The 27,713-nt window shown below is 39.3% G+C and overlaps 1 protein-coding gene across 5 annotated transcripts in view; it reads left to right on the forward strand.

Moving 5' to 3' along the window:
* Positions 1 to 27,713, forward strand: part of arb2a (ARB2 cotranscriptional regulator A) — a 570,831-nt gene that overhangs the window by 424,124 nt on the left and 118,994 nt on the right. The window contains exon 11 of one of the 5 annotated variants that reach the window (XM_087999279.1): positions 17,951 to 18,204. The exons of 3 other annotated variants lie outside the window; for them this stretch is intronic. In XM_087999279.1, coding sequence (XP_087855405.1) covers positions 17,951 to 17,967 — 17 coding nt within the window. In that variant the 3' untranslated portion in view covers positions 17,968 to 18,204. Of the gene's footprint in view, positions 1 to 17,705; positions 17,780 to 17,950; positions 18,205 to 27,713 lie in introns of those variants that run through there. One more of the 5 variants, XM_087999276.1, reaches the window with a different exon arrangement.

Consider the following 27,713-nt stretch of genomic DNA (forward strand, 5'->3'; position numbering starts at 1 on the left):
TCACAGGACTCAGCTTTGAAGATAGACTGGGCAAATTGGACCTATATTCTCTAGAAAATCAAAAAATGAGAGGTGATCTCATTGAAACCTACAAAAGAGATAAAGGGATAGGCACGGTAGATACAGATAAGATGATTGCCCAATTGAGAAGTCTAAAACTGTGGAGCAGTTTAAAAATAAGAGGAGGCCATTTTGGTCCAAGGCAAGGAGAAATAATTTTTTTCAGAGAATTGTGAACTTTTGGAATTTTCTACCATAGAGAGCTGTGGAGGCTCATTCTTTGAATACATTTAAGATAGAGATTGTTAGATTTCTGATTATCAGTGGTGTACAGGGTTCTGAGCATGGAGTGAGTAAGAGGCATTGAATTGCCCAGTCAGCCATGATCTTATTAAATGGTGGAACAGGCTTGAAAGGCTGAATAGTCCACTCCTGTTCCTGCTGCAGTACTGTACTGAAAGTCAAATGTGGAGCAATTTTGACCGATGGTTGGAATCGCTGCTCAGTTCAACAAATGCATGTAATCTTCTAGCTAGCTTCTTCACTATTGTCATTCAACTTGGCAAGCCATCAGAAGATTCAGGTGCAAGTTACATTCATGAAATAATGTGCACACAAGGAGAGTCATTCTTGAACATTCTAAGACTGAACTCTGCAAAAACCGACAACTTCTATACCCCATAGGTCACATACTGAATTCTTAATGAAAACAACCACCCACTTACATTTATTTACTATAAGTATAGAATCTGTATTTAACCCTTTCAGCTTCAACTCTTTCATGATAATATTATAATAAATGAAACTGATTCTTTACACAACTGTCATCTTCTTCGTCTGGGATTGCACTTAAGTGCCCAGATAAACGCCAAATACAAATAGATACTTTGATTTTCAGTGGGTTTTTTCCTCTCTTTTGTTTGCTGGAATATATAAGAAAAGTTTATCCAAAAATAATAGTTGTTGAATATTTGTTTACAACACTACTTAAAATGCTCGTTGTAGTTCAAGCACAGTCTGCTAATATCACAGAACTTGAAGAATTGGAAACTGTGAGGAGGGGTGTATAGAACTCCAGAGTCGACAAGTTGGTGGATTAGGCAGATAGGTGGCAAATGAGTTCCAATGCAGAATAGTGTGAGGTGATGCATTTTGGTAGAAAGAACAGTGAAAATATAAATTTGGGGGAACTTGTGAAGAAACAGGGAGTCCTGGTTGTAAAAGTGCACAGATCATTAAAAGTGGCCTCATTCTGTGTTGTAAACTTCAGTGATTCTGCGAAATTTTGTACAAGATTTAGCAGACCAGGAAGATCTTAAGAAATGGGGAAATGAATAGCAATGCTAGGAAGGCAAACTGTCACTGTGTATCCAAATATAACAAGACTTCTAACTATTAGCTAGACAATCCTATATGCATTGACAAATTAATATTATTTTGAAAATAAATTTCTTTTAAAGCAACACAAACATTATTTTATGGTTAAAGGTGTAATACAAAAATATTTGTACCTGCCATTATGCCACAAGCAAAATTATAGGACCTTATCAAACCACCTGATAAAGACTGCAAGGAGATAGTTGCAAAGCGACAGTAGTCAAATCATAGGGACCATCTCTAGGCTCAACCAATGTGTTGCCCATAAATGTATCCAGGAACTGATTGATGTCTTGGTCACATGACCAGCATTTTAATCTCCTTTCCCACTGACAGAAGCCTGACACATCCATCCAATTTTACTGCATCATTGCATTTCTCATTGTACAGAGATTAATTGATAGCATCCCTGTGGCCATCCAGACAGCAGGTTCATCCTCACTTTGACTTACTTAACAGTGCCTCTTTCACCAGCAAAATCCTCCAGGATGTGAGGAGTTTAGCCAGTCTTTGTCAATGATAGTGAGAGTGAAATAGGATTGTGGGAAATATGTCTGCTTTATGGCCCTGTTAGTGCTGCCAGGCTACTCTCGAGCACCAACATGAGTGACCTGGACAGTTGTAGAAGGAGCACATACAGTACAGAGCCTACTATCCATCTGTATATTTGAACAACTGACTATGCATCATATAATTAGTTTGTGCTGCACTAAGTATGTAATGCATGAAAAGATACAAGAGGAAACTGTACATCTTTGTATCTGTTTTAAAATCCCCTTCAGAAATTGCTGTGTGCCAAACAAAGCATGCAATTGGTAAGTTCCATTCGGAGTTTCCTGTCCTTATTGTGACCAAACCAGCAGTCCAAGGCCACCAACATGAAAGTTTTTTTTTCTTTTATATTGAGGTTCATAGAAATTATTGTGCATGAGAACCTATTTCATCATCCGATTCACAACATACCCACAATCTGCTGTTACTTTTAACCACAAATCATAACTGTAAAATCTAAGGGGAATTTATCCCACTATTCTCAGCACAAACTCCGAGCAATAGTCACCATTTTAACACTTTTGTGTTATTGCTGGTTATTGAAATAGATACATCCTCAGTCATCGTGAGCATTGGTCCATGAAAAGTGGCTATTTTTCTTTCAGAACATTAATCTGGGGAGCATTTCTGATCCTAATCTAGCGATACTGAAAATCTGAAAATAAATATAAAATGCTGGAAATACTCACCAGTTTGAGTGAACCTGTGGAGAGGGACAGAATAAAAGTGTCAGATACTTCACACTGGTCTTGATACTGTCACAATCCCATTCAAACCTGCCATCATCAGTAAAGTTTTCAAAAAACTTACTAATTAAAATAACAAAATAATATTATTTCTTTTCAAGTTAGTTTTACTTTATAAACAGGTGAAGCCATTTCTTGACCGTGCTGTGGTAATTTTCATACAAGTTTCTGAAAATCTTGCTACATCATATGAATTTTGTCCTGAACAAAAGGAAATTTTCATTTTTTAGAAATCTTGTTCTAAACAATAATTTATAACGCAAGATATGATTGTATTTTTGGGAACAATCTAAAATATCCATATTAAGTTCAACCCTAAACATATAACCTATTTTTAATCTTGAACGAACAGCAACATAAAAAGGTGAAGAAAAATGGCGAGTTGGCATCATCATGCAGAAATTTTAGTTACTTAAATAAAATCACACAGCTACAATCATATTTGGGCATTGGGCATTATTGGCTCAAACTATGTCGTGTTTGTCTGGCCTATTGGCAACCACTATTATAAAGATACTCCAACTTCACTCTATAATTATTCAATCAATGTTATGTTTGAGGTCAGTCAAGACATAAAATTCATCACTAGCTGCAGACATTCCTTGGAAATTTTTGTATACAACATTTGATACCCTCATCCATGCCTTCAGTACTTCTAGACATGACAGTTCTAAAATATTCCTGGTAACATTCTACGCTTTGTCAACTTGAGATAGTTCCCTGTATCCTAACATGGCCCAAAGGTTATTGGAGGTTTCACAATGATATATAATATTTAACTATTGAATTACATCATTTTATTTGCTATCTAGAACTTACATAGTCTGAAATCACTTTTAAAAGAAAGCAAAATCACTGCTATAAAATAGCCATATGTATGACCTGACCAAGAGGATTGTACCTGCGGCTATGTGTGGCTGTGAGGACCCTGTGACTTCACAGAGACTTGGCACCGTGTCTTTATGTATTTCTTTGGGTTAGCAGGTAGAACAAAATATTTTTTTTTCACTTTAGAAAATCTTGTAATTGGCTCCTTATAGTTTCTATTGAAAACAGTTAACCACATTTTAATTGGAAAAGGTACAATCATGTTCTTAAAAGAACTTAAACCTTTGTTTGGATATCCAGCGAGGTTGAAAAGAAGTGAGCTGAAATACTCTTCCTTGCCAGGTCGTAACTGGGATTAGGCAGGTCTGTGAAGTTGAGACTACAATCAGATCAGCCATGATCTTACTAAATGGTAGAGCACGCTGAGTAGGCTATGTTCATATGTAAGTACAGTCATTTCTTCTGTAACGCCAAATTTCTGATCCTGTGCGACCCCGCATTGTACAAAAACCGCATAATATAAATAACACTTAAAGTGTTGGCAATCTAATTGCATTATAGCCAACACACATTTTCCAAGTTAACATTTTAGAAACACGTTCCCAATTCGCCAATGGCGTTGCAGCCAATTTGCTTTAACGAAAGACACGATATAGCAGAACTGACTGTGCCCAAGTACCTTTCATCATCGACCCATTGCTTGCAGACCAACTTGAATCCTGATTAAGCAACACCTTGATTTTAAATTTCTTATCTTTGTTTTTCAAGTTCCTGCATGGTGTGACCCTCTGTATCTCTATAATCTTCTTCAGTTCTATAACTTTCTAAGATATTTCCTTCTTGTCCAATTCTGGTCTCTGTAACTTTCCAAATTTTATTGGTGTACCATTGGAAGGTCCAAAGGGCAGAAATTCTTAAATCCCTTTCATAGATATCTCTGCCTTTCTTCTTTTTTTCCTTCTTTAAGATGTACCATAAAACTATTTGGTAAAACGTTTGGTCATCTAACCTATTTTGTCCTTATGTGTCTGTGTGTCAGATTTTGCTTGACAACAGTGAGATGTTTTACTACATTAAAGGCTTTCTATAAATACAAAGTAGTGTTACATATTCATCTTTTTCTGTCTGTTCTACAGCTACTAAATAAAATCATTGCAAACTAAAGGAGAAAAGTTTAAAGGATAGAATCGTGCTGTCATATTTAACATAATATTAATAACATCTAGATTCCATGAATTAGAATGCAAACATGTTCACTTAAAAGGCAATGGCATTATTTTAGATCACATTAAAATCTTAAAATTTTCTGATCTTGTCAAGGTAATTATTTGTGAAATTGAAATTAATTATACTTTATTGTCAAGGATATTATGTTTTTTGTTCTGTTTGAGAGATAAATACAGTGTCTTTTGAGTAACCAATCATACCTCTTCTATGTGGTTAATGTTAGTTTTGTTCCATAAAAAGTAAGCATAGAAATAGAATTAAAAGCCAAACTGTAAAAAGTATTTGCTGCAACATACTTGAAACTTTTTGTTTGTTGTCAATTAACAGTCATTTATTTGCATATAATGTAATTGTACTGCTGTAATTAAAATCAGACTTCTTCTGAAGCCAATATTAATTGGTAGATATCTAAGGTAATAAACACTTATTATAAACATAGAGGTGATATCTGCAGCTAATGTTGTTAGAACTATAAGAATGAAAGTGCATCTTATAATGTTGTACTGCTAACATGAGAAGATTCATTGCCAGAACATCTTACATTTTACATCAAGTTGCTGATATTGTTGCAACCAGACCTCAGTTGAGGTTCTCCAGTTCACTATGTTCCTATTGGGATATCCATACTGTTGAGCTGCCAGTTGAGAAGGGATGAACTGGTTTCCCTTCTCAAAATTTGAACCCAGGATGATACACACAAGCAGCGTTCCCTCTAATTTTCTAACCACGGCATGAGCCTCTGAGGCCAGTGCATGGAAGCAATTTCCAAAATCAGAAATCAGAGTCACAATTAGCTTATTGACACCAATCACCATACGCACCCACGTAACATAGAGGGAACACAAGACCATTGAGTTCCCTTGGTCCCCTCCGGAAGATTTGAAACTGGCTTTGTAAACTCTGTCCAGTATTTTCTTCAAAGAGAAAACTCAAAATCTGTCAGTAGTTTGGAATATAATCCTCAAGAGGAATGTTTTAACATTGAGTAGAGGTCATCAGCCTCTCATTATCTTTGCTGGCCCAAGAGATCCCAGTCTGCTGTGTTTGAGGTTTCTTTGACACTTTATGTGTTATTAGTGCACACTGTAATCGGAGAGAAACTGCTCCCATTGATTGAAGGATCGTAAACCAGACAGTGAAGATTTAAGGAACTGTCAAAATAAGCAATGACCAACATGGAAATGTTTTCTCAGAAAGTGGGTTTATATAAGTTAAGAATACACCACCCGAGACTGTCATGTAGAGTCAGTTGAGGCTTTCAAAACGAAATTGGATCATTATCTGAAAGGGAAAAAATTGCAGGGCTGTATAGAAAAGGCATGTTAGTGATTGTTCCCTCAAAGAGCCAGTGGATTGTTCCCTCAAAAGCCAGTACACACACAGTGGATCAAATAAGCCTCTTTCTGTGTTGAAACCATTCTACAAAAACATATCAAATATGCTAATGTGAACAGTTGCAGTATCAGAACAGCAATAGAGAAGCTGCCAAAATAGAATGGAATTCTCACAGCTTTGTGAGGAAGTATAGTCAAGGTGGTTGTTGTAGTCAGTCGCTTATAATAAATACTTTTTGATCGACTATTCCCAGAAATAGACAAAAACGTTGAGGAAGGAAAGTGAAGAATCACAGATGGACCACATGAAGATGAGACAAGAGTAGAACTTCAAAACTTGAAGTTTTTCAGTTGGGGCAATAATACAAAATGGCAGTGGCAGTCATCAATGTACTAGCAAACGAATTATGAGAAAGGGACAGGCGAGGATAAACAAGGATTGTTCCCCAAATCCCACATAAAGCAAATGTAGCTGGGAACTATGTGGGTACCCAAAACAACAATTTTTATTTGGAGGAAGTGACTTGGATTAAAGCCAACATTATTAACTTGTGATGACTTTCAGTCAAGCAGTTTATAGTAATGGTGGGTTGAAACTGTTGGACTTCCATTCAAGGAAAAAACAGAGAATCCTAAGGTGATCCCATTGGAAAATAGGTTGGACAACCATGATGAAAAGGAGAAAGTGAGGATTGCAGATGCTGACGATCAGAGTTGATGATGTGGTGCTGGAAAATCACAGCAGGTCAGGCAGCATCCAAGGTGTAAGAGAATCGACGTTTCATTCCTGATGTTAGGTGAGTGGTCAGATGCAGTTTAAGGCGGACAAATGTATGGTTATCCACTTTGGTGGCAAGAACAGGAAGGCGGATTACTACCTAAATGGAATCAATTTAGGAAAAGGGGCAGTACAAAGAGACCTGGGTGTTCTTGTACACCAGTCAATGAAGGTAAGCATGCAGGTACAGCAGGTAGTGAAGACGGCTAATAACATGCTGGCCTTCATAACAAGAGGGATTGAGTATAGAAGCAAAGAGGTTCTTCTGCAACTGTACAGGGCCCTGGTGAGACCACACCTCGAGTACTGTGTGCAGTTCTGGTCTCCAAATTTGAGGAAAGACATTCTGGCTATTGAGGGAGTGCAGTGTAGGTTCACGAGGTCAATTCCTGGAATGGAGGGACTACCTTACGCTGAAAGACTGGAGCAACTGGGCTTATATACCCTTGAGTTTAGAAGACTGAGAGGGGTTCTGATTGAGACATATAAGATTATTAAAGGATTGGACACTCTGGAGGCAGGAAACATGTTTGCGCTGATGGGTAAGTGCCGAACCAGAGGACACAGCTTAAAAATACGGGGTAGACCATTTAGGACAGAGGTGAGGAGAAACTTCTTCACCCAGAGAGTGGTGGCTGTGTGGAATGCTCTGCCCCAGAGGGCAGTGGAGGCCCAGTCTCTGGATTCATTTAAGAAAGAGTTGGATAGAGCTCTCAAGGATAGTGGAATCAAGGGTTATGGAGATAAGGCAGGAACAGGATACTGATTAAGGATGATCAGCCATGATCATATTGAATGGTGGTGCAGGCTCGAAGGGCAGAATGGCCTACTCCTGACCTATTGTCTATTGAAGGGCTTATGCCTGAAACATCGATTCTTCTGCTTCTCAGATGCTGCCTGACTTGCTGTGCTTTTCCAGCACCAAACTCTCGACACCCATGATGAACAGGAGATGAAATCAGGAGATGAGTTTCAGATCTGTGACCATTACCGGAAAAAATGAAGAGACAGATATAAATCTCTCCACCACTATCCGCTTTCCCTATAGACCATTCCCTCCGCGACTCCCTTGTCAGGTCCATGCCCCCCCACCAACCCACCGTCCCCTCTCAGCACCTTCCCTTGCCACTGCAGGAATTGAAAACCTATGACCACACATCACCGCCCCCACCAACTCTGTCCAAGACCCCAAAGGACCCTTCCACATCTATCAGAGTTTTACCTGCACTTCTACACATTTCATTTACTGTATTCATTGCTCTCAATGTGTTCTCCTCTACATTGGGGATTCAGGACACCTACCTGCCGAGCGCTTCAGAGAAAATCTCCGGTACACCAGCACTAACCAACCGCACTGCCCCATGGCCAAACACTTCAACTCCCCCTCCCACTCCGCCAAGGACATGCAGGGCCTGAGCCTCCTCCATCACCACTCCCTAACCACCCTAATGCCTCATCTTCCGTCTCGAGATCCTCCAACCACACAGCATCAATGTGGATTTCACCAGTTTCCTCATTTCCTCTCCCTCCACCTTATCCCAGTTCCACTTCCAAATCGGCACCACTCTCGTGACCTGTCCTACCTATCCGCTCCCCCCTCCTATCCGATCTATCACCATTAACCCCACCTCCATCTACCTATCACACTTTCAGCTATCTTTCCCCCAGCCCCACTCCCTCCCATTTATCTCATCATGCCCTCAGCTCACAGCCTCATTCCTGATGAAGGGCCTTTGCCTGAAGTGTCGATTTTCCTGCTTCTTGGATGCTGCCCGACCTGCTGTGCTTTTCCACCATCACACTCTCGGCATAAATCAAGAAATGATTGGTTTACCGAGGCAGACCTGTTTAAGGATTTTTGAGAAATGGAAGTGGGATGTTTGGGGTTGGGGGCTATGATGCTGAAAATTTCTTTTGAAGATCCCCAGAGGAGATGAAGTCAGTAACAATCTTGGAAAAAATTACTTGGTATTTGATGATGGGTTTAGTGATTGTAACAAGGTAAGCTAGCTGGACCTCATACAGTGTGAGTTTCCCGATTAGGGATGTTAATCTGGTCAAATCAGGGGGCCCTGGCTGACACATATAAACAGGAATGTCAGAGATTCTGACAGCCTGGTTGCTGACTCTGACAAGGCTGTGCCAGAATTTCCACATGTAAATAAAAGGTGACTTTATGATGGGATACCAGCCCCTGTGAAGGTACTTCATGGTGTCATGGTCCAAAAGAGGTAATAGAAAGGAGTAGATTGGAGGTCAATTCACCAGATAATAACAGCATCACACTTGTCAACAGATTTAATTGCAAAGTTACAACTGGATCTGAGAGAACAAGGTTAACGTAACTAACTGCCTTTGCTAAGATCAATTAATCAACACAGAAAAACAAAGCTTGCTTCTCGATGATTTTGTCTTAATATCTTTATGGCTCAGACACTGATAGTTTGAAGTATTCAATGATCCTCTATTTTTACCATTTGATACAGTGTTGTATAAATTTTACAAATTATTAACAAATATTTTAAAATATAAGCATTTCCTCAAGTTTTTCTTTGCTGTGCATGGCTTGTTTGTTGCACTTTGCAGTCTCTTTAAGATGGTCATATGTTCACATCTCAGAGGAAAGGTTTCTCATACACCAACTGTTAGTCCTATGACATAGAACATAGAACAATACAGCACAGAACAGGCCCTTCGGCCCTCAATGTTGTGCTGATCTGTTAGCTAATCTAAGCCCATCCCCCTACACTATCCCATCATCATGCATGTGCTTATCCAGGAATTGTTTCAAACTTTCTAATGTGGCTGAGTTAACTATATTGGCAGGCAGGGCATTCCACGCCTTTACCACTCTCTGAGTAAAGAACCTGCCTCTGACATCTGTCTTAAATCTATCACCCCTCAATTTGTAGCTATTCCCCCTCTTACAAGCTGAGGAAAAAGACTTTCACTGTCTACCCTATCTAATACTCTGATCATCTTGTATATCTCTATCAAATCCCCTCTTAGCCTTCTTCTTTCCAATGAGAACAGACCAAAGTCTCTCAGCCTTTCCTCATGAGACTGTCCCTCCAGACCAGGCAACATCCTGGTAAATCTCCTCTGCACCTTTTCCAGTGTTTCCACATCCTTCCTGTAATGGTGCGAGCAGAACTATACATAATATTCCAAGTGAGGCCGCACTAGCGTTTTGTATGGTTGCAGCATGACATTACGGCTCCGGAACTCAAACCCGCTACCAATAAAACCTAACATGCCGTATGTCTTCTTAACACCAGTATCAACCTGGGTGGCAACTTTCAGGGATATATGTACATTGACTCCAAGATCCCTCTACATATCCACACTAACAAGAATCTTTCCAATCACCCAGCATTCTGCCTTCGTGTTATTCTTCCCAAAGTGAATCACCTAACATTTATCTGAATTGAACTCCATTTGCCACCTCTCAGCCCAATTCTGCAGTTTATCCAAGTCCCCCTGCAACCTGCAACATCCATCCACACTGTCCACTACTCCACTGACTTTAGTGTCATCTGCAAACTTACTAACCCATCCACCTATGCCTGCATCCAAGGGCATTTATAAAAATGATAAACAGCAGTGCTCCCAAAACAGATCCTTGTGGCACACCAATAGTAACCGGACTCCAGGCTGAATATTTTCCATCAACCCCCACTTGCTGCCTTCTTACAGAAAGCCAATTTCTAATCCAAACTGCTAAACCACTCTCAATCGCATGCCTCTGCATTTTCTCCAACAGCCTACCCATGTGGAACCTTACCAAAGGCTTTGCTGAAGTCCTTGTACACCACGTCAACTACCCTACCCTCATCCACATGCTTGGTCACTTCAAAAGACTCAATGAGGTTTGTGAGACATGACCTGCCCTTGACAAAACCATGTTGACTGTTTGCAATCAAATTGCAAATGGATCATCTCTACTGCCCTTCTTGTACAAGGGCACAACATTTGCAATCCTCCAGTCCTGTGGTACTAAACCTGTAGATAATGATGACTCAAAGATCAAAGCCTAAGGCTCCAACACCTCCTCCCAAGCTTCCCAGAGAATCCTTGGGAAAATCCCATCCAGCCCAGGGGACTTGTCTACTTTCATTCCTTCTAGAATTGATAATACCTCTTCCTTACTAACCTTGATCCTCTCTAGTCTAATATCCTATATCTCATTCTTCTCCTCTACAATATTCTCCTTTTCTTGAGTGAAAACCAATGAGAAATATTCATCTAGCACCTCTCCAATCTCCACAGGGTCCACACCCAACTTCCCACTTCTGTCTTTGAGTGGCCCTGTTTCTACTCTAGTCATCCTTTTATTCCTCACATACCTATAGAAAGTTTTAGAGTTTGCCTTGATTCTACCTGCTAAGGACTGCTCATGTCCTCTCTTTACTCTTCTTAACTCTCTCGCTAAATACTTCCTAGCTAATCTGTAACTCTCCATCGCCTCATCTGAACCATCTCATCTCATCATCACATAAGCCTCCTTCTTCCACTTAACAAGAGATACAATTCCTTTAGTAAACCATCATTCCTTTACCTTATCACTTCCTCTCTGCCTGACAGAGACATACAAGGACACACAATATCTGTTCCTTAAACCAGCTCCACATTTCAATTGTCCCCATCCCCTGCATTTTGCTACCCCTGCATTTGCTGCCTAATCGCATTATAATTGCCCTTCCCCCATCTATAACTCTTGCCCTGTGGCATGTACCTATCCCTTTCCATCACTAAACTAAATGTAACCAAATTATGGTCACTCTGTCCAAAGTGCACACCTACCACTAAATCAAACACCTGTCCTGGTTCATTACCAATCACCAGATCCAGTGTGGCCTCCCCACTTGTTGGCTCTTCAACATACTGTGTCAGGAAACCTCCTGCACACATTGGACAAAAATTGATCCATCTGACATACTAGAGTTATAGCATTTCCGGTCAATGTTGGGGAAGTTAAAGTCCCCCATAATGACCACCCTGTTCCTTTCACTCCTACCCAGAATCGTTTTGCCAATCCTCTCTTCCACATCCCTGGAATTCTGCAGATGCCTAAAAGAAAACTCACAGCACTGTGACCTCTCCTCTCCTGTTTCTAACCTCAGACTATACTACCTCAGTAGACGAGTCCTTGTCACCGTTATGCTGTCTGTAACTAACAATACCACACCTCCCTCTTTTACCATCTTTCCTATTCTTAATGAAGATCTAAACCCTGGAACCTGCAACATTCATTCTTGACCATGGTCTAGCCATGTCTCCAAAATGGCCACAACATCGGAAGTCCTAGGTACCTATCCATGCTGCAAGTTCATCTATCTTATTTCGGATACTTCTGGCGTTGAAGTAGACACACTTCAAACCAATTTGCTGTCTGCCAGCACGTTCCTGTGACCCTGAAATCTTGTTCATGCCCTCCCTACTCTCATCCTCCTGTGCGCTGAACTACACCTCAGGTTCCCATCCCCCTGCTGAGCTAGTTTAAACCCACCAGAATAGCAGCAGCAAGTTTCCCACCCAGGATATTAGTACTCCTTTGGTTCAAGTGAAGACCGTCCTGTTTGTAGAGGTCCCACATTCCCCAGAATGAGTCCCAATTATCCATATCCCTGAAACCCTCCCTCCTGCACCATCGCTGCAGCCACGTGTTCAACTGATATCTCTCCCTATTCCTTGTCTCGCTATCACATAGCACGGGTAACAAACCAGAGATAACAGTTGTTTGTTCTAGCTTTCAGCTTCCACCCTAGCTCCCTGAAATCCTGCCTTACATCCCTATCCCTCTTTCTATCTATATCTATTACATTAAATTCTGAACTGTTGTGCAACTGTGCATTCACACAAACTTGGAAAAAGAACTAACCTCTGAGGTACATTAGATTTAGGAGCAGGTGTGTGTTGTACTGTGTACATTAATAAAGTGCTTTATAATGCAATGAAGAAATAATTTGATAACAATCTTTATTGTTATGCCACCAAGATGAAACAATGGGAACTGAGACTAGCAGACAGCAGCATTTGAAGCCTCATAACATTCTCAGAGGCCTGGTGCAGGAAGTGGACCTTGTGTAGGAAGTGTAGGTAGTATTACATTTTTGGCGGTACAGACTTGATTGCCCCAAGGACCACTTCTGTTCTGTATAATTCTATGGTAGGTTATGCTCCTTAATATTTTTGGAAACAGACATATTTTTACATTTATATTGTTCAATGACCTTGAGTTTAAAATGAAGACAATTTTTTGTGAATTTGTTTAATTTCAGAAGCAACACATTGCAGTGACTACAGATCATAATTCAAATCAACTGTTCAGTTATTTCGGGTTCATTGAGATACTATGAGGATTTACTATCAGTTGTTCCACTGTTTAACTGTTTATGTCTTTTATGGTGTAGAAATGTGGTATACAGTTTTGTAATTGCATGGAAATATCACATACATGTTTGTTTTAGATTGTTCGATTAACATAGTTTACAAATTGTGCAAACAGTGAAGCTTGGCATCTCTCATTATTCATATTTACAGGATAATTCTCTGAAATATAAAGTCTTCTCAAAGACCATGGTCAGACTAAATGAGCTGTAAAAATTGTGCCATCAAACTGAGCTGGCTGCAAAGTGATTTTTAAATATTTGACAGTGGTTCTGATCAAGTACCAGAGTTTTAGAAATCACTGCCTGGAAGAAAATACTTTGTGCTTTTAAGCCCCAAGAGTCCTTCTCAATATATTGATTATAAAATGAACAGTGCATCAACTAACCATAAAGTGATTCTGCTAAATACCATAAATTCGGATAATTAAGGATTAGGGCACTCTGTAAAGGACTGAAATGTTATCTGTGGCTGTTTGACAAGATGTTTGGTCATCTTCTTTAGTTACTGAACATGAAAATATCACATACATGATAGGTAGTAAAATTCCACATTGCACATAGGAAACTAAAGCAATTTTTTTGATAAAATACAGATTTGCATGAATAATAATATTAAGGTATAGAAGATACATGGATAGACTTGAGGGGTTAATAAAAACGCTTTTCTTAAAAGAAATGATCCACTTGTCTGTGTCAGGTGGCATACTGGCCTCCTTGTCTGATATGATTAGGATACAACCAGCACAGCCCTAGGCAGATCTAATTTTAGATATAATCTACTTCTTAACCTTCTGAGAACTAATGTAAACATTGCCTACCAGTGGCTAATTACATTACAGTATCTTCTTTACTGAAGTGCAAGGGCAGTGGTACTGAATTAGTATGTAGGAAGAAAAGTTAACAAGATTACTCTGAATAATCAAGGCATAAAGTTCATTTACTTCTTCAGTTTGGGTCTCCATCACCCACTGATTCTAGTGCCTGACTGTGCAGTAAAATTGCCAATTATTTATCAGAAAAATCAAGTGTTAAAATATTTTTATGTGGATTCCAAATTGAACTTTCTACTTTCATAATTGACCTAAAGTTAATTCAAAATCAGCATAAACTAGCTTCTTTAAACCATGCAAAAGGAATAATGATAATCTCTCATTATCATATTTGTAGATATTTAAGGAAATGGTTGCAAAACGAATAGGTTGATTTTAATCAGGATAAGTGTCACAGACAGTAACCTTGTTATGCCTACCAGTCGAATCTAACATTTGTTGCCTTCTGGTTCTGATGTAATAATTGTCCATGCTACTGAAATTAATCATGCTTCTTTTAAGACATATTCCTTGAGTAATTAGTCATTAAAGCCATTCTTTTTTATTATATCATCCCATATACTTTTAAAATATTTAAGATAGCTTTTTTCTCATTTTGTGTTGTAAAGATTTAAAACAAACTGGATTCAATATCATGTGTCAAGTCATATTTCTCAGCACTAAAAGCAATCAGTGTATTTAATAGAAGCCTAAATAAAATTATAAAATGGATTGGACAAAAGAAACTGGAAAGAATGTTGAAGGATAAAATTTAGTGTAGAACATTGTGGCGTGCTGCAAATGGGAAGAAGAGACAATACACGTAATTTTCAGTACCATTGATAATGTATATGCAGGGTTGTTGTTGAAATAAGATGAACGAAGTTGAAATATGCACATATCTTGCTAAACAAGAGGCTAAGAAAATCCAAACAGTGTCATGCAGCAAGAAGTAAAGGCAATGCACAAAGTGTTCCAGAACTGTGCTGAAGGCAGGTAAAAGGAAAGTGTTGCTGAAGGTAAACTAACTTCATAGAAATTGGTAATCACTAATGTCAAGCACTGAAAGTATTGTCAGAGAAGGAGTGCCTTTGGCAGCAGTCTCAAACCTGACCACAGTGGGTGCTCTTTAGTTTCACCAGTCAAAGGATTCCCAGCCTGTCACTTTCATTGAATAACCACTCCCCACTCTGCACTTGTTTCAGGGGTCATAGGCAGTTTTTGAAAACATAGGAAATAGGTCTGGTCTTTTCTTATGTCAAAATTGGTTGAGACAGAATGACCTATTTGAATATATAATTTTTTTTATCCAACACCTGTATGGGTTTTCCTGCTTACCTTGAAACACAACTGAATGAAATCTGCAACGGTATAGAGTCATATCACGATCCTGACCCAGTGTCACTTTTAATGGATTCATCTTCCTACTTGCACTCAAACCCATCTTCTCTTAGACCATAACACCATAAGAAATATGAGTAGGGCGTTTGACTCTTTGAACCTGCTCTGCAATTCTGTAGGATTATCGCTGTGCCAACATTCTTCATGTTCACTTTCCTGCCTTTTCCTTGTAACCCTTGATTCCCCTACTGAACTAACATCTGTTTATCTCAACCTTAAATATACACAAGAACTGTGCCTCCACAGCCCTCTCTGGCAAGGCATTCCATGTCTCAAAAATTCTGAGAGAATAAATTCTTCTTATCTCAGTCTTAAACTGGCACTCCTTTATTCTGAAACTATGCCCACTGGTCCTAGACTCTCCCACGAAGGGGAAACATCCTCTCACCCTATCAAGCCCCTTAAAATCTTATATGTTTCAATGAGATCACCTCTCATTCTTCAACTCAAGTGAATAGTGCCCTAATCTTGTTTAGCCTTTGCTCATTAGACAATCCCTGCGAACTAGGTATCATGCTAATGAACCTTCTTTGATTTAACTCCATTGAAATAATATCCTTACATAAGGGGATGAAAATTGCTCACAGTACTCCAGGTATGGTCTCAATAGCAACATGTACATTTGCAGTAAGACTTCCATACTCTTATACTCTACCCTCCTTGAAATAAAGGTCAACATTCCACTAGACCTGAAAATCTGCTGTACCTGTGTACTAGCTTTCTGTGTTTTGTGCACAAGTACCCCAAAGTCCTTTATGTTGCAGCTTTCTGCAGCTTTTCTCCATTTAAATAATACTTTGTTCTTTTATATTCACTTCCAAAATGGACATCTCCACATTTTCAACAACAAAAACAGAAATTGTTGGAAAAGCTCATCAGGTCTGACCGTATCTGTGGAGAAAAATCAAGGAAATTTGAAGGATTGCTGCACTTTATAAAAGCAAGTAAAGTAACACTAATTGTAAGTGCTATTTATGCAACTTGTTTAAGCAGTAATGGAAGTTTGGTTACAGATAAGCTGAAGTCAGGGGTCTGCGTTTGAATGAAGGTTTAGTCAGCAGCTAGTAGCTGATTGGTCTGTTGGCTAATGACCAGTTGGTGATGACAAAGTCCTCTTGTCTGCCAAAGGCTACGTGATTGGTTCCCAAATAATCAAACAGATTAAGGGTATGAATGTTCAAGAGAAGTAATCAGACCTCAACAAGGACAGGAGCTGTCTCTCTTTCTGTAGTAAAAATCACTTTAAACCTGAAGAAAGCCAATTTATTTTTGTCTCAGCAGTTGCTGTAAGCTATGATTCTTAACTAGTAAGCCAGAGATATTATGTGTGAACCAGCCATTCTGTATCTTCTGAAAATTATCTGGCAAAAGAAAATCAAGTTGCTGCAGGTCCTGACTAGCCAATGGGTAATCTCCATGAACTCTGTGAACAGGGACAATGAACTGCCTTCTCAGTCTTTCCCTCTGCCCATCACATCTATGTTTTCTTTCCTGTCTGTGTTCATCTGTATGTGTGTCTAAGCGGGAGATTGCAAGGGGGTTATAGTTTTAGCAAGTAGAGTTATATGTTATTAGGATCGAGAGTCCCAACATCACACTCTCAACTCTGATCTCCAACATCTGCAGTCCTCACTTTCTCCTTATATGTCAACAGTTCATAATTGCTTGTCCATAGTAAAAATCTTGTTGTTTTTATGAATATTCATTCGTGTTATATATAGAAACCTTGTCAGTGCTTTCTGTCACCCTGGATCTAAAAGACGGGTAAATTGGGAAATTCCACATACTTTTAAAAATACTTAACTTTTGTGATGAAATAAGGAAGAGCAGGATTGACTTCCAGCACAAAACTCTACAAGTTAACTCCATAATCATAAAAATACAATTCAATATTTAAAATACTATTTCACTTTCTTAGTTATTCTTACCTGACAGTCATTTCTGCCTTTTGCTGCGATTGCTATACTAGCTTCAAATCACTCTGAATGGACTAATTAGCTTTCCGGTAAGCACATTGGTATCACACTTTGTTTCAAGTTAATTCCATGTCTCTGTCCCAGTAACTCTTGATTCCCTTACTGATGAACAATCTGTCAATCTCAGTCTCATATACACAGAACAACCTCTATTATTTAAACATCAATTATCCAAATTCCGGATTATCCAAACAAGATCTCAATGCCCCTATACATGCATTTCAATTGAAGTAGGAAAATTCAATTTCTCACCCATTTACTGCATCATTTTGTAAATTTGAACAGGAATATATGTGCAAGCCCGAGCAGTGTACTCGAACAGCAAGATTCTCTCTCAATATTGACTCGCAAATCATAGTGAGTCAGCACATGTGAAAATAAACAGGAGGAAAACTTGATTGGAGGAAACACGAGGAAATATTCCCCCCCCCCAAAAAAAAAAATTGATGAGAGGTCGGAAACAGAAGTCAGCGAAAAAATCTTCCCTCTCTCATGTTCCCCTGTATTTTGCGCCTCTCTCTCTCTCTAAGGGCTCGGCAATTGCTGAGGAGGGAGGGACAACACTTCGTTAGTCTGGACGGTGGGACGACACCAAACAGAAAGATACCCGCTGCTGTCGAAGACCGGAATAAAACCAAGGAAAATGTCAGCGAAAAATTTCACAGACTTCAGTCAAACTCTAGCCAACAAGTGATTTTACTTGTAAAATATCTTGAATTTTTAAACAGTATCCAGTGTTTGTACTCATTTTATCGATTGAATGAAATAAAACTCTGTAAACATGCTTTTTTTGCATAATTATATTTAGTGTAGCTTCCTTTGTTTACAATCAGATCAGATATTCGAACAATCAATTATCAGAACAAAATACTCCCCACCCAACTCGATCGGATAATCAAGGTTGTTCTGTACATAATGGTACAACCTCGATAACCCTCTGCATTAAAGACTTCCACAGATTCCCTACTCTCTGAAAGAAGAAATTCTTGCTCACCTGTCTGAAATGGGTGATCCCTTACTCTGATTTACACCCTCATGTCAGCGACACACCCACAAAGGGAAACAACCTCTCTGCACCTGCTGTGTAAAAACCTCTAAAAATCTTTTATGTTTCAATCAGGTTCTTTGTCATTCATCTAAACTCCAACAAGTACAGCTCAAATCCACTCAATCTGTCCTCGTAAGTCCCTCCATGCCTGGGATAAGCTTTGTGAACCTTCTCTGGATTGCCTCCTGGTTGTAATGGGTGTGTTGTGCCTAAGAGCCTGTTTCTGTGCTGTATGACTCCATATCTGTACAAGGTGTTGTTAAGACCATATCTGGAGTACTGTGAGCAGGTTTGGTCCCCTTATTTAAGGAAAGATATCATTTTGTTGGAGGCAGTTAAGAGAAGGTTCACTCAGATGATTTGCAGTAAGGAGGGACTGTCTTATGAGGTTGTGAGGCTAAACAGGTTGTGACTCTATTTCTTGGAGTTTAGAATAGTGAAAGGTGATCTCATCGAAATATATAAAATTCTTAAGGGGCTTAACAGGATAAATACTGAGAGGATGTTTCCCCTGTTAGGATAGTCTAGGATCAGAGGGCATTGTCTCAGAATTAAGGGGAGCTAATTTGAAGTTAAGATGAAGAGGAATTTCTTCTCTCAGAGGATTGTATGTCTTTGGAATTCCTTGCCACAGAGAGTTGTGGGAGCACAGTCCTTGTATATCTTTAAGGATGAGACAGATAGATTCTTGATCAGTAATTTGGTCACTCTTATCTTTTTCTCCCCTTGCACTGTGGGTTCCTCATCAGCCCTGAGGAGACATTATTAACTCTGGCACTGAACAGCCAACAACAGCTTTTGGGACTCACATTCATAGCTATAGAGAACAGTATGTGTCCTGCTAATTTTACTGTCCCCTGTCTCTTTGTCACTCCCCTGCCCACCCCATTCATGGCCCCTTGTATCACAGTGCCATAGTCAGTCACTCATTTTCACGTAGTCCCCATTTGCCTCCACAAAGCTTGCAAAACTTTGTTACTGCTATATAACTATAGAGGCCAGAGCGCCTTGAATGCTATCACTGAATCCCTACACCTGCGTCCCTACTGTCACACCACCTGTTCATGATCATAGACTAAATAAGAATGACCTGATTTGAGGGGGTGTGACCACTCTGGGCAACTTCAGCCTTTCATGATGGGGCACCATGTCTACAGCTCAGACTCTAGCTTCTCAATCTGGATCTGAAGTTACTTGAGCTGCAAGCACTTAGTACAGGTGTATTTGCATCAGACCACCTTGGTCTTCAGCAGCTCCCACATGCTGCATCAGCAACACATCTCCAGTCTTGCCATCACTATCATTTTATTTAATTTATTTAATAATTAGTACCTTTGGGGCTTTACATTTTACTGCAAAGATTATTTTTATACCTGCATTAGTATTATGCTTAATAATACGTTTAAAGAAAAAAATGAGTATAAAAACTGGAAACCTGAACACAAAGAAGAGAAATACTCACCAATCAGCTGCTTTCCCTGTCCTTGTGTTATGAATGTTCACCTGACTCATTGTTGGGAAGAAGGCTTATTCTAGGAGGGATATTTGGGCCTATTACAATTAGAGTTTAAAAGAATAAGACTCAAACCTGGAGACATAGTTTAAACATAAGAGAAACCTTTTCTAACACAAAGATGAGATTTTTTTTTCTTTCAAAGAAGGACTCTCTGTCATCTCTGGAAGTTTCTTCCATGGAAGAAGTCCAGTCTGGATCAATGAATTTATTCAATGTCTTATTAAATAGAGTTTTGATTGACAAGGCAGTCAGTGGTTGGGTGTGGTGTGCAGACAGGAAAGTGGGAATGAATTCACAATCACAAGCAGGTCAATAATCATCTTCTATGGCAAGACAAACTCAAATTCGTAAGTCCTATCTATCTATCCTAAGCTACCTTGCCCAGTGCATGGCATAAGAAATAATATTGAGGCTATTAGCCTTGGGTTCTTGCTCTTCAGCGTTGAACTTCATTCCTATACTGCCTCTGGAAAACCACCATGTTATTCTTTCTTAGGTTATTGATTGTGATGTGAGTAATGATCTGCAGTTGCTTTTCTTCTCTTTCCAAACATTTCCTCCCATTCCAATGTCTTCTAGACATTGCAAAATAAATATTTGGCCTTTTCGTCTCTCTAAGCAATTCCAGCACAATCAAGTAATCAAACAAGCTCAAGAATGCTGTGCAACAACAACAACCACTTGAATTTATGTAGCACCTTGAGCATACTGAAACACCTTAAGATGATTAAGTACATAAATTTTCATAATGCACATGCCCAAACATTTGAAATGTGTGCCATCTGGGCTCTCTATTGCTATAAATCTTGAATAATATATGCAAAATAAATGCCTTGATCATTTTTAAAAACTCTAATTTAAGTTCACTTCAACATATTGATTCACTCTATCTCTTGCAACTGATGCCAGGTTTAATGCTTTGTTTCTCTCCTTTGTACTTTTTTTCTGAACTTGCCATCCTACTGCAGGCACAAGCCATGCTCTGCCTTCCAGAAAATCTCTGAAAGTGCCAGGTTTCTATGCCTCCCACCTGACCTAGTGCATTTTTTGGAGCGAATGCTAGGAGCATCTACTTTCTTTACTTGTCCGTTAACCTTCAAAGTAGCATTTAATTGAATAATATTTGCAAATCAAGCTTTAAAGGGTCATCAGCAATGCTAGCAACAATTTTCTTAGTCTCCACATCATCATGTTGGCGAGAATTATGTTTCCTGAGGCCCGTCTGGCATCCCCTGAAAACTGTTAGTCTCTATAAGTGAACATAAGTAACATATCACATTCTGTTTTTGAATAGTTTAACCATATTATATCGACTGACAAATCCATAATTCTTAGGGTACAATTTCTTTCCATCCTTTAATAATGACCACATTCTCTTGGGCTAAAAACTGCAAGCGATGAAGTAAAATGAACTAGAAGCCAGGGGAAATATAAAAGATATGCTGGATTAAATAAACATCTTAAAACTTTAATAAGCTGTAAAGGAAAGTGAATGCATGAAATCAGAAGTTCAGACAGTTATCATCAGCACTTGCTGTCTCATGAAGCTGTATCTTGTCTACGATTTGCATATTATCTTCAGGGGAATTCACCCAAAATTGCTCAGAATGACTCCTCTACTGCACCATGAAAGGGCTATTCAGTTCTCTTAATTTGCTGGATTCCCTGGAGTTCAAGGAACAATAGATGGCACCCACATTACACTGCATGCTCCTATTGTGCAGCTATTGAAACTCCTAAATAAAGAGGATTCCAGTCCTTCACCATTCAAACCATCTGTGACTACGATGAATTCTACATGTAAATGCTAAAATCTGTAGGGACCTTTCATGATGCTCTTGTCATGAGAAACTCCTGCATCTGAGCTCTATTGAGACAAAACAGTGAAATGTCACAATGGCTTCTGAGAGACAAGAGGTACCCCTTGCTTCCATGGTTTCTTGACCCAATTTCAATGCCCAACTCATCAGCAGAACACTGCTACACTAAGGCACATGATCTACCATTCAGGGGACTACAAGAGTTAAGAAGGCAATGTTTTGTTAGCTTGATAGATCAGGAAGGTTACTGCTCTATGTTCTGAAGTCGGTTCTCGTGCATTATATTTGCTTGCTGTGTTCTTCACAGTAGACAAAGCAACAGAAATGTCATGGAAGGGCAGGTGGTTCCGGACCTAGAGGATCTTGGAGCTCAGTGTCAGAAGCATAATTCTTGGTTAAGTCTCTTCAAAGTCAGCTGACAAGACATTCACATGGAGAACATTATCAAAATATTCTTCTTGGCTTAAAGTGGTTTCCCATTGGTATATTTTCTTACTACGTAGACCTAGCATTTCTTCTTACTCCAGTTGTTCTGCGCAAAAATTTCTCTTTTTGAAAAAAACTGAAAGAACTGGTGTTGCTGGAAATCAGAAACAAAGACAGAAATTGTTGGAAAAACTCAACAGGTCTAGCAGCATCTGTGGAGAAAAATCAGAACTAACATTTCAGGTCCAGTGACCCTTCTTCAGATTTGTCTTCTTGACCCCATTGAGATAAGTAATCACTCCCATCAGACCTCATAACTTTTCATGATCTCACTGAACAACATAATCAAATCGAAATACAAGATAATTCATATGTAAGTATTGATGAAATCTGTTTCCTTTCAAATGTTTCCCCTAGGTGCCAAGACATTGTTTTATTTTACCTAACTTTGTGCCATCTACGGGGCAGAAATGGTGAAGCTGTGATTCTACTCATGATAGTTCAGTTTTGTGAAGTATCTACTGAATGCTGTACCTAGTATGTGACACCCTGAATCTCCAATGTGCTCTTTGACTGTGGGACAAGCATGTAATTCATATGCTAGAATCCTGAGCAACAGGATTGGTCAACTATAATTGTTCATATTTATACTGCATTCACATTCTGGATGGAGATTCATCAGTGAAATTGTAGATCTAGTGATTTCCACTTGATTCTGAAAGGTCTAAGAGTTTGTCATTTGCAAGCCAGTTCCAAGGGTCGAAAGTCAAGATTAAAGATGTCATTCATTTCCATCCCAAAGTGTCTGAGGGTCACAGTCTGATGTGGGGAAATTCACTGGTTTTGAACTATTTCTGGAAGATGATGGGAATAGTTCCAGAATGCAGTGAAACTGTTCCATGCTTCATTCACCTCTGCAATTGGAAAAGATTTTCTTAATCTAACTGCATCCAAGGTCAGTGGATTCAAACAAGACCGCGGTTATATTCCTTTTGGATATGTAGAACCATATCACTTTCTGTGGCTGATGGCTATTTTATCGAAATCTTTCTTGTCATAGGAGGGCTCATAAGACTTAACTTAAATCCAATGCATTTTTAGGGATGGCATCTCTACATAGTCTGCTGGGCAGGGGCTGAGTCTTCATTCATTCCTGTTCCTCAGCTTTTAGGGTGTCATCTGATGCCATATTCTCATTTTCCACCCCAACCGTGTTAAAGTGTTTGAGCTGTTGTTACAGACTAATGGTAAACTTGTCATAACAGAATGATAAGCAGGGAATAGCAGTTGAACAAAAGGTCATAACACCAAAAGGAATAGGAACAGAAGTAGGCCATTCAGCTTTCAAACCTGCTCCACCATTTAACAGAATGATGGCTGATCTGACATTCATCAAGTCCACTTTCTTGCCCTATTGATTCTGCCTGTGCTATTAACCTTGGATTCCTCTACTGATCAAGAATATATCTATTTCAGCCTTAAACATACACAAGGGCAGTGCCTCCACAGCTCTCTGCAAAGATGTTCCAAATACTCAGAACCATCTGAGAGAAAAGAATTCCTCCTTAACTCGGTGTTACATTGGCAACCCTTTATTCTTTCCCATGAGGGGACGCATCCTCTCAGCATTTATCATGTTAAGCCTCTTAAGAATCCTCAATGTTTCAAAGAGAACACCTCTCATTCTTAGTGTTATTATCATCACCATCACATTTTTTATTGTCTTTATTTTCATCGACAAAACAGATTATCTTGACAACCGAAGTTACAGGTTTCTAGTATCTAGATTTAGATTACTTACAGTGTGGAAACAGGCCCTTCGGCCCAACAAGTCAACACTAACCCTCCGAAGAGCAACCCACCCAGACCCATTCCCCTACACTTAACCCTGACTAATCCACCTAACACTACAGGCAATTTAGAATGGCCAATTTACCTAATCTGCACATCTTTGGACTGTGGGAGGAAACCGGAGCACCCGGAGGAAACCCATGAAAACACGGGAAGAATGTGCAAACTCCACACAGACAGTTGCCCGAGGCAGGAATTAAACCCGGGTCCCTGGCACTGTGAGGCAACAATGCTAACCACTGAGTCACTGTGCCATGATAAAAGAATTAAGGAAGAAACCTGAGATCTGGCAGTAGTGAGGAGGATGTTAGGGTAACAATGCAATTGGGAAATCTTATCCTAGGGGTTGACATTGAAGGGAATGTGTGTTCTTGAGGAATGACAGCATGGGGGAATGGTAGGGAAAGAAGAATAGTTCATATATTCAGGTCCTACATATACATGTATTTTTAAGTTGCTGTTGTCCTTGTACAATTCTGGAGACATGGGCCCAGATTTTCAGTAAGTGAAGATGATTTAGGAGTCCTATAAAAATAGTGGGCAAGTTCAGATTCTGGGATTCCAGATCCCATTCTTGAGGTTTCTAATTTTCTGGAGTGACTCTCAAGGTAATGGTCTGGTTAGGTTGTGAGACCATGCACTATACTCTCAACTTGGCTAGCTCTTTTGTGGGAATAATCATGTCCAATTTTCATGCTTTACAAAGAGCTGTGCTTCATGATGACAATTATAGTCTACTTTTTTTGTTATTTATTTGTTTACAGGATGTGGACATTGCTGGCTGGGCTAGGACTTATTGTTTGAATTGCCTAGATGGTGTCAAGTCTTTTTAAGTGTTGTTGGAGCAGGACTCATCCAGGCTAATGGAGAGTATTCTGTCACATTTCTGACTTGAACTTTTTAGTTAGTGTAGATATTCCAAAATTTCCAGCCTTCAACCTGGCGTTTTTGTCACAGTGTTTATATAAATGGTCGAATTTTGTTTTTGACCAATGAGAATCCCTAAATATTTGTTAGTGAGGAATTCAGCAATGGTATTGCAATTGAATGGAAAGGCGAGTGGTCAGATTCCATCTTGGTGAAGATGATCATTGCCTGGCATTTGTATGGCATAAATGTTACTTGCTACTTATCAACTGAGGCTAAATGTTTTCCAGGTCTTACTGTATATCATAAAGAGTTGCAAATATGCTGTACTTTGTAAATCATCAGCAAGCATCACTAAACTTATGATGTTAAGATGGAGGGAAGCTCATTGGTGAAGCAGTCAAAGCTGGTTTGGTTCTAGGACACTACCCTGAGAAATTCGAGAAATGATATCGTGGGATTGAGTTGATTGACTTCCAACAAACACAACTATCCTCTTTTGCCCTTGAGAAGATTCTATCTTTTGAAGAGTTTTTTTCATTTTCCCAGTGGTTTCAGTTTTATCTGGGCTACTGATACCACAGTCAGTCGTTACCTTGATTATCAAGGTCAGTTAATCTCTTCTATGCTCAGAAGCCCCATTCTTTTGTCTGTGTTTGAGGCTATAATTTAAGTTCAAAGGATTCTCCTATGCTCCCACACCAGGCTATTAGGACTATATGCACAAAATGGGATATTTTCCTGATGTTTTTAATACTTAATGGGATTTAACATCACTAACTAGCATTTATTACCCAACTCAAACTGCATTTGAACTGCGTTACATTCTAGGACATCTCAGAGGGCAGTAGCATCTGGACTCACCTATAGGGCAGATCGGGTAAGGCTGGCAGATTTCAGACTAATGAATCAGACAGGTTTTGATAACAGTTGTTGGTAGTTTCATGGACACCATCATTGATACATACCTTTTGTAATCCAGATGTTTTAACTGAAATCAAATTCTACCTGCTGCCATGGATGGATTCTTCAGAATATTAGTCTGTTCCTCTGGATTGCTCGTCTAGTGACATTTCCACTATGCCACCATCTCCCATTCATTTACTCCCACTACCAGACTTGAGGATGAAAATTCAGGCTAGGGACTTGCACTCTGTTGTTTTGATTTTGCCTTTATTTCTTACTGCATTCCTTTAGCACTAATGTGCTAAACTCACCATCATTTAACAGTGGGTATATTTATGTATTTAATTGTCCACTATCATTCACAACTGGATGTGGCAGGACTGCAGAGCTTAGATCTGATCTGTTGGTTATGCAATCACCTAGTCCTGTTTATTACATTCTGCTTCCACTGTTCAGCATGCAAGTAGTGCTGTGCCACAGCTTCACCAGCTTGATAGCTTATTTTTAGGTATGCCTGCTAATGGTCCTGACATACACTTCTACACTTTATCTAACCAGGGCTATCTCCAGTCTTGATGGTGATGGTGGAATGGATATTATTCTGGGCAATGAGGTTACAGATTGTGATTAAATATAATTTTGCTGCTGTTGACAGCCCATCGTTCCTCATGGATTCCTAGTTTTGACTTGCTAGTATTGCTTGAAGTCTGCCCCATTTAGCATTGTAGTAGTGCTACAAAACATGATGGGTGCTATCTTGTGTGCTGATCATTCCTACTGATATTGTCATGGACAGATACATCTGTGAAAGCTAGATCACTGAGCAATTATTCAGCGATTATCTGAAGTTCTATCAAATGGTATTAACTAATTAAACAATAGATTCAATAAAATACTTACATTTCCTCTGTACCATTTTAAATAACTGCCCCAATATATTGGTACTCTAAAATGCTTCAAATTCACCACTTGTCATTTAATTAATGCTTTCGGATTTACAGCTCTCATGTCCTACTGCACGCTCTGGCTTTCTCCCCTGCATCACTCCCCTTTTGTAAAACAACAGAATAATACTTCCTCCAATAATATTTCCTTCATCCCTCATGTATACAGATGTGAACTCAATTTCACCATGAACTATGAGACATCTATGAAGGACTGATAAGTAGATTTCTAGCCTATGTTTTCCAGCAGCATGACCCATTCAATTATTTTATTGCAGATAGCCTCCTAATTTGGTGTCTTTGGACTCAAAGTATCCAATGCAAAACCTCTTGATTAGGGAGCCAACATTGCCAGCAAAAGAGCTTGGCCCTGCTTAAACAGATAGGAACCTCAGGGGCACTTTAAAATGGAGGGATCCTCAGGCAGATATTTAAAATTTAAATATCAGTGGGCCAAAAATGGTATATCTCATTGGATAGCAGGAAAACCACTATGCCTTTGCTATTGTAATCTTGAAACAGTCTTTCCTGCTTTTGGCATCCTAACCCTCAACATGGTGACTGGCTACTCTGCCATCAACAAAATGTAACAGCCCCACAAAATGGCCTTTACTAGGCCATTTAAGTATACAAATACAGTGTTGATCTCATTTGAGTAAGCTGCTGATCCACCTCATATGGCACTTTAGGAAACCTTCAGGCATTTGCCCCAGCGTAACTCCTAAGTATTTACTGGCCCTTGCCAATTCCGACCTGCCTTTGTACCTGCCATCCTGGAGTCACAAAATTCTGCTCCATATATTGATAGACTGGCACTCCTTATTTTTTGTTTTGCCGATCTTTCCTATATTTGTTAAATGTCCATCCATAGAAAATAAGAGCAGGAGTCAGCCATTCAACCCCTCATTCATTATG

The sequence above is a fragment of the Chiloscyllium plagiosum genome, unplaced genomic scaffold (genome assembly GCF_037043375.1).
Source record: "Chiloscyllium plagiosum isolate Xiang-an unplaced genomic scaffold, Cpla_swu_hap1 HiC_scaffold_2, whole genome shotgun sequence".
NCBI lineage: Eukaryota > Metazoa > Chordata > Chondrichthyes > Orectolobiformes > Hemiscylliidae > Chiloscyllium > Chiloscyllium plagiosum.